This window comes from Drosophila nasuta, chromosome X (genome assembly GCF_023558535.2).
Source record: "Drosophila nasuta strain 15112-1781.00 chromosome X, ASM2355853v1, whole genome shotgun sequence".
Taxonomy (NCBI): Eukaryota; Metazoa; Arthropoda; class Insecta; order Diptera; family Drosophilidae; genus Drosophila; species Drosophila nasuta.
Genome location: NC_083459.1, coordinates 12,282,004 through 12,295,181, shown reverse-complemented (window position 1 = coordinate 12,295,181; position 13,178 = coordinate 12,282,004). Strand labels below are relative to the sequence as shown.

The 13,178-nt window shown below is 37.8% G+C and overlaps 3 protein-coding genes and 1 long non-coding RNA gene across 6 annotated transcripts; 3 read left to right on the top strand and 1 right to left on the bottom strand.

Annotated features, from left to right (window-relative positions):
* The first annotated feature begins 61 nt into the window (after window positions 1–61).
* On the top strand, window positions 62–3,646 carry LOC132795980 (transcription factor grauzone-like). The gene is made up of 4 exons (XM_060806965.1): window positions 62–278; window positions 344–1,464; window positions 1,636–2,020; window positions 3,215–3,646. The coding sequence occupies exons 1-4, from the start codon at window positions 168–170 to the stop codon at window positions 3,548–3,550; spliced, it is 1,953 nt and encodes a 650-aa protein (XP_060662948.1). The 5' UTR covers window positions 62–167; the 3' UTR covers window positions 3,551–3,646.
* A 234-nt stretch (window positions 3,647–3,880) lies between these two features.
* LOC132795981 (enhancer of yellow 2 transcription factor) lies at window positions 3,881–4,356 on the bottom strand. The gene has a single exon (XM_060806966.1). The coding sequence runs from the start codon at window positions 4,252–4,254 to the stop codon at window positions 3,961–3,963; it is 294 nt and encodes a 97-aa protein (XP_060662949.1). The 5' UTR covers window positions 4,255–4,356; the 3' UTR covers window positions 3,881–3,960.
* Window positions 4,357–4,931: 575 nt separating this feature from the next.
* On the top strand, window positions 4,932–5,697 carry LOC132796928 (uncharacterized). The gene is made up of 3 exons (XR_009633610.1): window positions 4,932–5,172; window positions 5,288–5,318; window positions 5,524–5,697. It is a non-coding gene; the product is annotated as an uncharacterized LOC132796928 (long non-coding RNA).
* A 1,428-nt stretch (window positions 5,698–7,125) lies between these two features.
* LOC132795482 (E3 ubiquitin-protein ligase ariadne-1) lies at window positions 7,126–12,498 on the top strand. Of its 3 annotated transcripts, none has more exons than XM_060806218.1 (8): window positions 7,126–7,226; window positions 8,704–9,365; window positions 9,553–9,717; window positions 9,799–9,855; window positions 9,937–10,586; window positions 10,655–10,778; window positions 11,621–11,847; window positions 11,913–12,498. In XM_060806218.1, exons 2-8 carry the CDS (start codon window positions 9,147–9,149, stop codon window positions 11,992–11,994), a joined length of 1,524 nt encoding a protein of 507 aa, XP_060662201.1. In that variant the 5' UTR covers window positions 7,126–7,226; window positions 8,704–9,146; the 3' UTR covers window positions 11,995–12,498. The 3 variants fall into 3 exon arrangements, with proteins under 3 accessions (XP_060662201.1, XP_060662200.1, XP_060662202.1); XM_060806217.1 differs by having other exon boundaries at window positions 7,141–7,321; XM_060806219.1 differs by having other exon boundaries at window positions 7,141–7,340.
* The last annotated feature ends 680 nt before the right edge of the window (window positions 12,499–13,178 follow it).

Below are 13,178 nucleotides of genomic sequence, written 5' to 3'. Positions count from 1 at the left end.
GGTATTTTGATGTCACAGGTGCCGTTGCACACACGCCTATCGATAGCAGCAGCTAGAAATCGATTGTAGCATATTGTTGTTTACTCGCTGCCTGCTGCCTGCTGGCTGCCGAAATTTTTGTTTTATTTCAATTTACTGGCAAATACACTAACTAGAAAGAGCGTATCATGATATGCCGTTTGTGCCTGTGCGATTTGGAGAATTCGGTGTCCATCAGCATATACAGCGATGCCGAACACGGACTGCCCAAGTTGATAGCCAAATATCTACAGCTCGAGGTAAACTTCCCACACAAGTCTCAACTCAATATGCAGTAAATAATACGAAAATTCTTATTGGTCAGCTGAGTGTGAATGATAACATATCAAATCGACTGTGCACACCATGCTGGCGTTATCTCACCGAATTCGAACAGTTCTGCATCATGGTGGCAGAGCAGCAACAGATGCTGCTATTGAAAACGGAACCAGAGCCGCCGCCTGAACCCGCTGTTGTTGTTTGGAACACCGAGGCGACACCGGGTGTTGGGGACTCCAAGCTATCGCTTAGCTTTGACAACGATGTCAAGGATCACATACTCTGCGAACCCGAAATCGATGTAAACGATCAGGTTGCCAAGCAGTTAAACAGCGACGATGATGACGACGATGATGAGGATGAGGACGCTGGCTATGCGGATTATGCGATGGAAGGAGATGCCTTTGCCGATGAGGAGGAGTTTGAGCCTGTGGCTCCATCGACTGCCACGCCCAAACAGCGCAAAGGCAAGACGCGTCAGACGGCGGCGGCCAAAGAAGTGCGATCAACTGTTGTTACCTCATTGCGTGAATCTCGTGCACGTTCCCGTGAGTTGCGACGCAATGCAGCCGCCTCTGTCACACAGACTGAACCTGATCCTGTGCCTGTACCTGCACCTGCACCCAAAGCAGCGTCTGTTACTGCGTCGCCAGTTGCGACCAAACGTGGACGTCCAAAGGGCGCTGTGAAAGGCGCGTCGCCGAAAGTAAAGCGTCCCAAAATGGATGGCGAGAAGTTGATAGCGAAACGCAGCAGCATCAAGGAGATGGATGACTATATTGCGGCCAATGTGAAGCTCGACTGTTGCCTCTGTGCGGCACCGTTGCAAAACTTTATCGAACTGAAGCGACACTTTCGGGCAGCGCACAAATGCACAGGCTACATGGAATGCTGCAATAATCGCTACAAGAAGCGAACGCTATATGTGGATCACTTGCATTATCACAAGGATCCGCAGTATTTCAGCTGCAAGCCGTGTCGCAAGAGTTTCCTCAATCGCAACAGCCAGGACATGCATATGCTGCGCTTTCATTCCGATCAGCAGCAGTTGGTGCATCAGTGTGGCATCTGTGAGGCGCGATTCGCCAAAAAGTTTCTCCTGACGATGCACATCAAGGGACACAAGGGCACCGAACGCACCGAGGCATGCGACACCTGTAGCAAGACGTGAGTGACACTCTAGTTGTCGTACACAACTTTAAAATTAAGATATAAGATATGAAACCCAAAAGATGCACATACACAAACCACAACATGGATTTCAACCATTGCTTAGCATATTCAAATACTTTATATCAAGAACTCTCTATTTATATGTTGCATCTTCTGTATTTATAGCTTCCGCACCAAACTGGAGCTGACGGCGCATGTGAAACGCATGCATACATCGGACTTCACGCTGATCATCTGTGACATTTGCGGCGTCAATTTTCGCTCAAAGGCCAACTTTCTCATCCACAAGAAGGCACTGCATCCAGATGGTCCCGTTGCCGAGGTGCAGTGCAATTTATGCAGCCGCTGGCTGCGAGATGAGCGCAGTCTCCGAAAGCATCTGGCGCGGCACGATGATCGCGAGGGCAACAACAAGTATCGCTGTCTGCTCTGCAGTGCCGAGAAGGCATCTCGTGTGGCCCTGAGCAGCCACATGCGTTACCATCACTCCGCCAAGCGGCACAGTTGCACACTCTGTGGCAAGGAGTTCAAGTTGCCGCGCGCTCTCGCTGTAAGTAAGATGACACATTCTTAAGAATAGTATTTCAACATTTGAGAGAGATGATAGAGAAAGACATCTTCGAATGAATAACTATATAACCTTTTTTGTCGTCGAGATTATAAATTAGAGAAATCCTTAGAAACCATTATTTCAAACCTTTTGTCTATCTGCAGAAATCAGAATTCTGTTTATTTACATTTCAAAAATAATAGTTATTATTGTAGTTTAAGCAAAATAGCACAAATCGAAAGTTGAGCGTAATTAATGGTTGTTATTTCATATTTACTTTTAGTTTAGACCACTATATTTGATATTAATATTTATTATATTATTTTATATTAGTTCAGAGCATATGACATATTTTTATATTTCACGAGTGTCTAGTTCCTTTTTTTTATCTAAAAAAGAAGCACAAATGTAAAAAAAGTTACAAAACTCGAAAAAAAATTAAAAATTTTGAAAACTTATTTAAAAATTTGAGCATACCTATTACTTTTCTGATCATATCTTAAATTTGTAATTAGTTGTCAAATTGAAATTTGCATTCTAAAGAATATAATTTTCAATTTTTATCTTTAAAAGATTAATGATTATTTTTTTATTGAAAAATTCTTTTCCTTAAATTTGTATTTCAAAGAATATAATTTACATTTTTTAATTTTTTAAAGATTTATGATTATTATAACTACATTTTTATTGAAGTATTATTTTACTTGGATAAAAAAGGGAATTAAATATCAAATTTCATTTTTTTGTTTCTTATTTCAAAAAATTTTGCACATTTTTTTGTTCTTCAAGATTAACTCTTATTATAACTATGTTTTTTAATAAGTGATTAATCGAACTTCTTATATCTTTTTTAAAGTAAAGCAGTAGTAGTTAAATTTTATTTTTCAATAATAGTTACTTTTCATTTCTCATATATAGTTTTATTGTATCTAACAAGATTAGATATAATGTATAATATGAAATTTTAGAGAGTATATTTTAGGGAGCTTTAAAACTAAAAGCAATTTTCCAAAGTTATTAAAAATGCATATATTTAATTTAGATTTTTCATAAGCAGTTTTATTTTGTTTAACAAGATAAGATACAGAATATCAAATTTAGGTATTATCTTTTAGTCAGCTTTAAAACTAAAAGTAATTATCCAAAGTTATTAATAATGATAATAATGTTTCCCTTTCCAAATTTTTTGGACAGGAACACATGGCCACGCACACAGGGATTGATCTGTACTCGTGTCAGTTCTGCACGCGCACCTTCAAGTCCCATGCGAACATGCACAACCACAAGAAGAAGATGCATCCCAACGAATGGGTGCGCAAATACTCTCAACCCAGTGGCCAGGCGGCAATCGCCGGTGGTGGAGGAGGAGGAGGAGCAGCTGCAACGATGACAACGACGTTGGATACGGCATTGGATTCCCCAATTCCCATGGAGGAAGAGGAGGAGGAGGTGACACAGCAAACTGCATCCGATGCCTCAGGCAGTTATCATCAGTTCATCAGCAATGGTGGCGCCGTCTGTCCACTCTGAGTAATGGACTAGTCCACCGACTACTCTCCCGACTGTGTAAATTATGAGATTTTTGAGTTGTAGCGTTTTTAAGTGAAGTTCTTTATTTAATTGTAATTGAATAAAGTAAGTTGAATTTGATCAGAAACCGATTTACCACGGATTGCCAGAGTAAATGGAGGATGTGTGCTCTCCGAGCTACGCTAAAGTAAGAATCGAAAAAGTGATTACTTGGAAGTCAAGTCGCAGTCGAAAAGCCGACCAAACATGCAACGGAGGCATTCGATTACCGTTTTCCGTCTGGCTTAAGATCTGGTTAACTCACATATGTATATATATAGTAGCAATAACTACATTGTACATTGTTTATTAACGCAACGCATGCCGTGAATATTTAATGCTAATATTTTATCATAATTATCTACTACAACCTAGTTTGAATTGTTTTCCGCCTCGTTTTCAGCAAGTATCGTGCGTATCTTCATCAACAGCTCCTTTTTGACAGCATCGGGCACAAGGGTGCGTGCCTTTGGCGTCACCTCGGCAATGAGTTGTTCCACAGTGACGCTGTTGTTCCCCGTCTTGTCCAGCAGTATATTGCGGCACAGTAATCGCACCTCGTCCCGCCATCCGCACTCGGTCAAACGGTTGCAGAGCAAATCTTTAATTTTCGAACGATCGCCGGACATGATCGTGTATTGGTCGACAGTGTCTGAAACGGTCATGCTATTTTCTCCTGTGACTACCGTTCCGTTTTCTTTTCTTCTTTTTTTGTTTTGTCGGCTTTTTCTATCTTTGCTCTCTTTCTCTGTCTGTCTACTGCTTGCTGCTTGCTGCTTGCTGTCGCGCAGCTGTTCTCGCTAGCGGTGGGCAAACATCGATAACACTATCGAATCATCGATATCGATGTAGTTGTTTCAAACAAAAACGTAATAATTATTATGCATTATTTTGTATTCAATAAAATTGGAATTTAAATGATAATTCAGACCCTATTTTCAATAAAATAATTCAAAAATTTCAATAATTATCATATTCGCAAATTTGTATATTTCCTAAGAGTGAAAAGGCGCCTAATTAAAGGCAGTTCGTTATTTGTACGCCTGTTGGTTTTAAAAACTATTATTAAAATCCAAAATTGAAAAGAAAAGAAAATGAAAAATGTGGACTGTGACTTTTTTTCATATTTAATTGGGAACACATAGTTGTGGATATTTGGGAAAAATTCCCTTTATTTTAAAGAGTGTAGCCGAACAACCAAATTGTGGTAGGGATATATTTCTGGTATTTTTCAGCTTGAACTAGGATTTTTGGAAGTGTGACTTTCGGTCACTCTTATTACTAGGCTGATCATGACGGGGACCCTGTTTGGGTATCAATTGTCAGGAAGAGTCAGGCAAGAACGGACACATAATTTTAAGTTTTGTCGATTTTCGATTCACTCACACACACATACACATATACAGAGGCATAATAATTTTTAGTACACAAAGACATGCACACAACCACTCGTCTTTATTGGGTTTGTTTTGTATAATTTCGCGGTTTTGTTCGTTGTAATATGTTAGCCACAAAAGTCAGTTAAATTCAAGAACTTAAATGAAAACGTAACTTATTTTGGCGGTACAGTCAGATGTCAAATGGTAAGTTTGCAATGCATACACACTCATACACATGCAACACTGCGCTGCACGTGTGTGTGTGAAAAACAAAATGGAGGTGACCTATTAATAATTATTATATATTTTTCAATTACAGTTCTGTCTCCATGAAAGCACACACTTACAAAGTAAGTGCTACGAAATGGATTCATATCGATGCCTAACAATGAATTATTTAAAAAATTACGCGACTTGTGTTTGTGTCCGTGTTCAGTGTTGATGAGCTTGTGTGTGTGTGTGTGTGTGTGCGACAGAGATGCAAAATCGAAATGGCATTTAGAAGACTTTGTTTTGACACGTCGCATGCTAATAATTTTTCATTCTTTTTTCCAGGTAACTTTAGGCCACTTTAGCTTTCGAAATCAGTTGTGTTAACCGATTTCCGAAGCAATTTTCTATATTAGAACCCAACTAGAAAGAAATCTGCCTGTCATATGATCTAGGTCAGTCAAACAAAAAAAAAAACAATGTAAAAAATGTGAATAAAACGATTGTTTGACATGCAGATTTTAGGTGTTTTCTGTCTAGGTGAATGTTTGTCATCTGGAGAGAACAACACAAAATAAACTAAAATAGGATAGTAACGTTTTACAAGCCGAAAGTAGGAACAATACAAACAAAAAAGGAAAAAATGGCGTGTAAAATGTTACATTAGGTATGGTAGGGTAATTAAACTTGTAACGTTTTACGAGCTAATAAGTAGCTTCCCAACCCAAAAAAATATATTTATTACAATAAACTGTAACGTCTTACGCGCCATAATAATTTAAATTTAAACACAGCGTTTAATAATTTGCCATAACATATTTGTTGTACTAACGCTTCTTAATGGTAAATAAATAAATATTTCATATGTCAGCAAAATCAAAACAAACTTCTAATTATTGGGGGCTTCTTGAGCTCGAGCACTCTCGAGGAAAACGATATTTTTAATTAACTGTACTCCGCATAATCTCAAAATACTGAATAGAGTATAAAAATGCATAAACAATTCTGTTTCATGTCTGTTTATTGCCATAGAAATGAAAAGGATCAACTATCGTTCTCTCTCTTTCATTACAGTGATCATGAAATAGAGCGAAGTATGATGCTGTCTCTTTCCCTTTCATGGCAATTGTTCTAGGGTGTTTTATGGAAAAGGAGTTATATGAAAAAGAAACGAAGCATTATTAAGAATGCATTTCTAGTCTGTACAAATGAATTAAATTAGTTGCTTCGCGTGATTGTATTTATTAAGCTTTACAAATAGTCTCCTGTCCGCCATTTTGAAACCGTCAAATTCTGAAACCACGTGAAGTTGGCTGCAATGTAAGATTGGCGTGAAGTTGGTCGTACGCAAAACGGGGTCTCGCATGAAGTTGGCTGCACACTATCTGCTGATTCACGATTGGTGTGTGTCCAGGCTACATACGCTTGTCTCGCCTATTGCAATATAATTTTAGTACTAAAATACTGAAAGCTATATATTGGCATTTGCTTCCCAATTAAAATAAAAGAAAACAGGTTTTTTGTCTTTATAAATTTTTTATATTGTCATTAATTTGCTGTGAATGAAAAGTGAAAAATTAAATGTATTAAATAATTAATAATCTATTATTTGAGAAAAAAAATCGATTAGTAAAAAGAAAAGTCAATTATCGATATCTTGCCTCCAATAGTCAGCTGAAAGGCGCCTGAAGTGGCTTATCGGTATTTTTTGATTTGATATTATCCCACATATTGCTATTTAACGGAAATCTAAAGGAATAATAAGAAAAAAATTTAGACAATCTTACGTTGTTGGATTTGGTTTTTTAATTACTAAAAGGTTAAGATATTTATAATTGGGCGCCTTCCTACCCTAGATTTGAAATTTATCGAAGCCAGTGTAAAAGTGTAACCATGTCTTAAAATTTAGTATTTTGGTATATCATTAGCTTTAAAAGACATAATCGAGTAGTTTTGCTGTGGCCACACTCCGACACAGTTGTTAAATAAAGCAGCTTTAAGAAAGCTCTTTTTAAAGAAACAAAAAGTGCTGCAATTAGGATAAAAAAGTAAATAATAGATTGAAAAAATTCATCAAAACTATTGTCAATAAGTTGCAAGTCTAACAGTAACGGGAGACAAGTGCAGGAAAGCCATTAGAAAAGTGAGCTGCTGCAGCTGTTGTATGTGTTATGGATGTATTTGTATAAATAAGTATGTATGTATGCATACATATATATGTACATATGTGCATGCGTATATGTGTTGCCTTGATTTTGTGCCATACGTGTGTGAACTATATACATATGCATACATACTTGCAAATGTATACGTATAAATTGTACACATAATTGTGTATAAATCTTGTGCATGTGCAATATTTGTGTGTTACTATTTAACGTATTTCGCTAAAAAAAAAAAGTAAACGCGCAAAAAGAAAAACCTACGACATTAACAATGGTTAAAACGTATTGTGATCCAATTGGAAAATAGCAACACACAAACGTGTACATGCATACACACATTCACACATGTACACGTACGTGTACATATTCGTGTTTGTAAGCTTATACGTATGTATATGAAAATACATAAGCACACACATGCATATATATACATATATTCGTATGCGCATATATACAGACACACACAGACGTGTTTTGTTGGGCTCCCCCCGTGAGTGAGTGTTGTGCTGTCTTGTGTTATTGTTGTCGTTGTGTTGTGTCCATTGTGGCCTTTGCTTCTTGCTTGCGACTCTTTTTTTATGGCGTTTTAATTTTGCAGCGTTTGCAGCGCCATTGAATTGTGTTACACATGCACATACACATACAGACATAGGTATGTGTATGTGTAGATAGAAAAGCAAAAACAAAGGCGACATAAAAAAAAGCAACGACAAAACAGAAGAAATTATGATTTTGAAGGCATAAAAGAAATCGTGGAATCGAAACAGCGCATTTACAGAGTGTCAAAGCCAAAGCCAAAGGTTTTTCCTATTTTCGCAAAATGCGTTGCAGCATATAAAGAGCGCAAGTAGAACAGCAACAGCAAAATAGGCTACATAAACAATGACAACAAAAACAACAACAGCGATAAAGATGCTAGCAGGTGCATAAACATGCGCTGCGAACCAGTTCCGACCTATTTGGAACCGAGCTGTTAGTTAACAGAGCTCTGTGAAGTTTGCATTGACAGCTGTAATTGCATTATTTGCACAGCTGTTTGCCCCAAAATACAAAATATGTAATTACATAAAATTTCAAAAGAGTTTAATCAAAATTGAATTATGTGTGCAATAATAATCACAACAATAACAAATTAGCTATAACGTCGCATCAACTTTTTGTTTGGCGATTTTGTTGTTTTTTTTTTTTGTTGGTCTCAAAAAGCGCCCAGAGAAACGTCGAAGGTCAAGTGACGTCGTCGTCGTTGTTGTTGTCTGTATGTAATAATTATGCTACAGCTGTATGTGTATGTGAATATGCGTGTGTGTGTGCAACTACTTTACATGTGTGTTTATAATGTGTGTATATTTATTTTAACTAGTGCAAAATACGCAGTAACAGCACAGCAGCAAACAACCAGTGAGAGAAATAAAGCGCGCGAACGCAGCAACAACAAGAACCAGCCACAACAAGAGGATTTGAAAAGAAGAGTCACAACCAACAACAACAACAACAAAACCAACAAGAACAACAGCAGCTAAAGCGTTTCGACAGCATCAGCAAAAAGTTTACAGCCAAGCGAGAGCGAGCGATTGTGAGTGTGTGCGTGTGTATGTGTGTGTGTGTGTTGAGAGTGTGTAAGTGTGCTGTGCGAAGCAAACAATCAATCGAAGACAAGAGCAGCAGCAGGAAGCAACCCCCCGTCCCCCCACGCCACGGACACATCTAAGCAAGCAAAAACAGCAACAGCAATAACAACAACAAAAACAAGAACAGCAACAAGGAGGACAAGAAAGTTTTGCGAGGAAAGCAAAAGCAAAAGTGATGGACTCGGATAACGATAACGATTTTTTGGACAATGTCGATTCGGGCAATGTATCGTCGGGCGATGACGGTGACGATGATTTTGCCATGGAGGTGGATATGCCCAGTTCGACGGAACGTCAGCTGGACGCCGATGACCATCAGTATAAGGTGCTAACCACAGATGAAATAGTGCAGTATCAGCGCGAAATAATCGATGAGGTTAATCGTGTGCTAAAGGTGAGTCACACACCCGATCAACATACTTTATATATATATGTACATATATATACAGATAGATCTATATAAATATGTGTACATATCATTTCATATAATGCTCTGATAAGCTGGCTAACCGACTGACTCAACTGTTGTGCTTAATCATAATGAACTGTTTTCTCATTTCCTCTCTCACTCTCTCTCTCAGCTATCGACGCCCATAACACGAATACTGCTGAATCAATTCAAGTGGGACAAGGAGAAGCTGCTGGAGAAATATTTCGATGGCAGCGAAGATAATACGGAAGAGTTCTTCAAATGCGCACACGTCATAAATCCGTTTAACAAGCCTGCCGAGTCGGTGCTGCAAAAGGTAAACATCACAGCTTGCTACACACCATCTTGTTGACTCGCTCTAATACGCATCTTTTCTCTCTCTCTCTCTCTCTATCAGACCACACGGAGCCAGTGCGAGGAGTGCGAGATTTGTTTCTCATTGTTGCCGCCAGATGTAAGTCTCCACAATAGTATTCTCTCCACTCTCAACTATAGTTCATCCTTTCTCCCTCTCTCTCTCTCGCTCGCTCTGTAGTCCATGACTGGCTTGGAGTGTGGCCATCGCTTTTGCCTGAACTGCTGGCGAGAGTATCTGACAACGAAAATCGTTACAGAGGGTCTCGGCCAGAAAATATCGTGCGCCGCGCACGGCTGTGATATTTTAGTGGATGATGTGACCGTTACCAATTTGGTGCCAGACGTTAAGGTCAAGGTCAAATACCAGCAGCTGATAACCAATAGCTTCGTTGAATGCAATCAACTATTACGCTGGTGTCCGTCCGTTGATTGCACCTATGCGGTCAAGGTGCCGTATGCGGAATCCCGTCGCGTCCACTGCAAGTGCGGCCATATCTTTTGCTTTGCCTGCGGCGAAAATTGGCACGATCCGGTGCAGTGTCGCTGGCTGAAGAAGTGGATCAAGAAGTGCGACGATGACTCCGAGACGTCCAATTGGATTGCAGCCAATACCAAAGAGTGTCCCAGATGCAGTGTCACCATCGAAAAGGATGGCGGCTGCAATCACATGGTCTGCAAGAATCAAAATTGCAAACACGACTTCTGCTGGGTCTGTCTCGGATCCTGGGAGCCCCACGGTTCGTCCTGGTACAATTGCAATCGCTATGACGAGGACGAGGCCAAAGCGGCGCGCGATGCCCAGGAAAAGCTACGTTCATCACTGGCCAGGTATTATCTCTTTCATGTTGAATGCTTTCATTTTATTTTAATTCTTCTTCATTCATTCCTCGAAACAGATATTTACACTATTATAATCGCTACATGAACCACATGCAATCCATGAAGTTTGAGAACAAATTGTATGCTTCGGTCAAGCAGAAAATGGAGGAAATGCAACAGCACAATATGTCCTGGATCGAGGTGTGTGTTCTTCATGTTCATTATCATACTTTGTACTCCTTGAATCGATGTTTATAATAGAAAGTAAAAGAAGTGTTTAATTAGTTTTAAGTAGTACAATATGTCCTAGATAGAGGTGTGTGCTCATTATCATTCTTTGTAATCCTTGAATTGAGAGTCAAAATTTACAGTAGAAAGGCAAATAAGTGTTTAATTTGTTAACTAAAATTCAGTGTTTAAGTAACACAATATGTCTTAGATCGAGGTCTGTGTTCTTCATGCTCGTTATCATTATTTCTTCTTCATAAATCGATAGCTTAAATTTACAGTAGAAAGGAAGAGACTCGAATTCGGTGTTTAAATTAGATGTTATAATAAAAGTGTGTTGCTCATACTCATCATTATTTCCACTCCTTAAACCGATAGTTAAAATGTACAGTAGAATGAACACGTAAGAAAGCTAGAGTCGAGTGTGCTCGACTGTGGGATACTCTCTACCTATTTTGAATAAGAGCAAATACCACACGGATCTTTTTCTTAAAATACATATACCGAATCAATACAAAAATACTGAAAACTTACCAAATGCTTTAATTGGTATATTGATTCAGTACTAAATTCAAAAACTACCATAGAGTGAAAAATATACCATATTGTTCACGAAATCTTCTAAAACACTATTGCAGTACACGTTTTTCGCATTTAGAAATATTTCTTTAATATATTATATATATTTGATGGGAAGCACAAAGTTATATGGGTATCGGGTATAAAAATCAGTGATAAATTAGTTAACGTAAATTCATTTTATATCATTTCCTTTTGTTGCACGATTTATTAATTTGATTTGTTTTGGTTTCTAGGTGCAATTCCTGAAAAAGGCTGTCGATATACTCTGCCAATGTCGCCAGACCCTTATGTACACATACGTATTTGCGTATTATTTGAAAAAGAACAATCAATCGATGATATTCGAGGATAATCAGAAGGATTTGGAGTCGGCAACAGAAAAGCTGTCCGAGTATTTGGAACGTGATATTACATCCGAAAATCTGGCTGATATTAAACAGAAAGTACAGGATAAATACAGGTGAATACGTTTTGATTGAAATTGAAATTCAAAATTGTTAATTGTGCATTCGATTGGATTTGCAGATATTGTGAGAAGCGTTGCACAGTCCTGCTCAACCATGTGCACGAAGGATATGAAAAGGATTGGTGGGATTATACAGAATGACGCGAGTCCTGGCTGGATAATTAAGGCAACAAAATGCGCAGTCGGAGTGTAACTAGCAATTGGCATTAACAGTAGCAGTAGCAGATAACAGTTAGCAGTTTAGCAGATAAGCAGCAGCAGCAGTCGTAACAACAACATCAACCACAGCAACCACATCAACAACAACCACAAAGCAGGCAATTCGAGATGTGGAGATGAAGATACAGATGAAAAGGTAGCTAAGAAAAACGGAGATGAACAACAACAAAATGCAGTGCAAAGCAAAAAATAATTATAAAAAAAAAGCAGAAATAAAATTTTCACACAACACACACAAACAAAGAAAAGCAAAAACATTAAATGAAAATAATAACTACACATAGAGGCACGATTAAATGCGGTGGAAGAAGATTTTGGGGGGGAAACAAACAACAAAAGAAAAACATATGTTACCGAAACAGAAAAGTACATTAAAACCGTCAAAAATGAAAAAAGTTTAATAAATAAAAAATATATTTAAAAAAAGAAAGAAAAAAAAGAAGAAGAAACAAAAGAAAAAACGGAAATGCAGTTACAAGATAATTCAGAATAAGTGAAGCGTTATATTAAACCATACTATATAAAATATATATATATGCATATATACATTTTTTCTCTTCGTGTTGATCAGCAGAACTTCAAAATGGCGATGTCGACTGATCTGATCCAGAATACTCGCTTACACACACACACAAACACACACGATCACATTCAGCCAAGATCTTAAGTAAACTCGCAAGAATGCCACTTCGTGAAAAACTACAAAACAAACAAAAAAAAGAAGAAAAAAGAAAATGAAATGAAATAAACAAAAGAAATCCGAAAACTATATATTAATTACAATAGACTACAACACACAGAAAACGAAACGAAACAAAACGAAACGCAATTGAAATAGATAAAGTAAACTTATTGTAACACTGAGTTTGTAAGCATTGCCCGACACACTTCCGGTTCCGGTCCCAGTTGTATATGTATATGTATATGTATGTGTGTGCTATATAGTAGCCAATAGCGTACGATTTAAAAAAAAAAAAACAAATTGGAATTTATTTGAGTGCCTGTTTCCTCTGATTTGTTTTTGACATTACATTTTACTTTGTTCCGATTTAAATACTTTAACGTTTAACTCAACAAACATTGCTTAGCATATGTACTATATATAT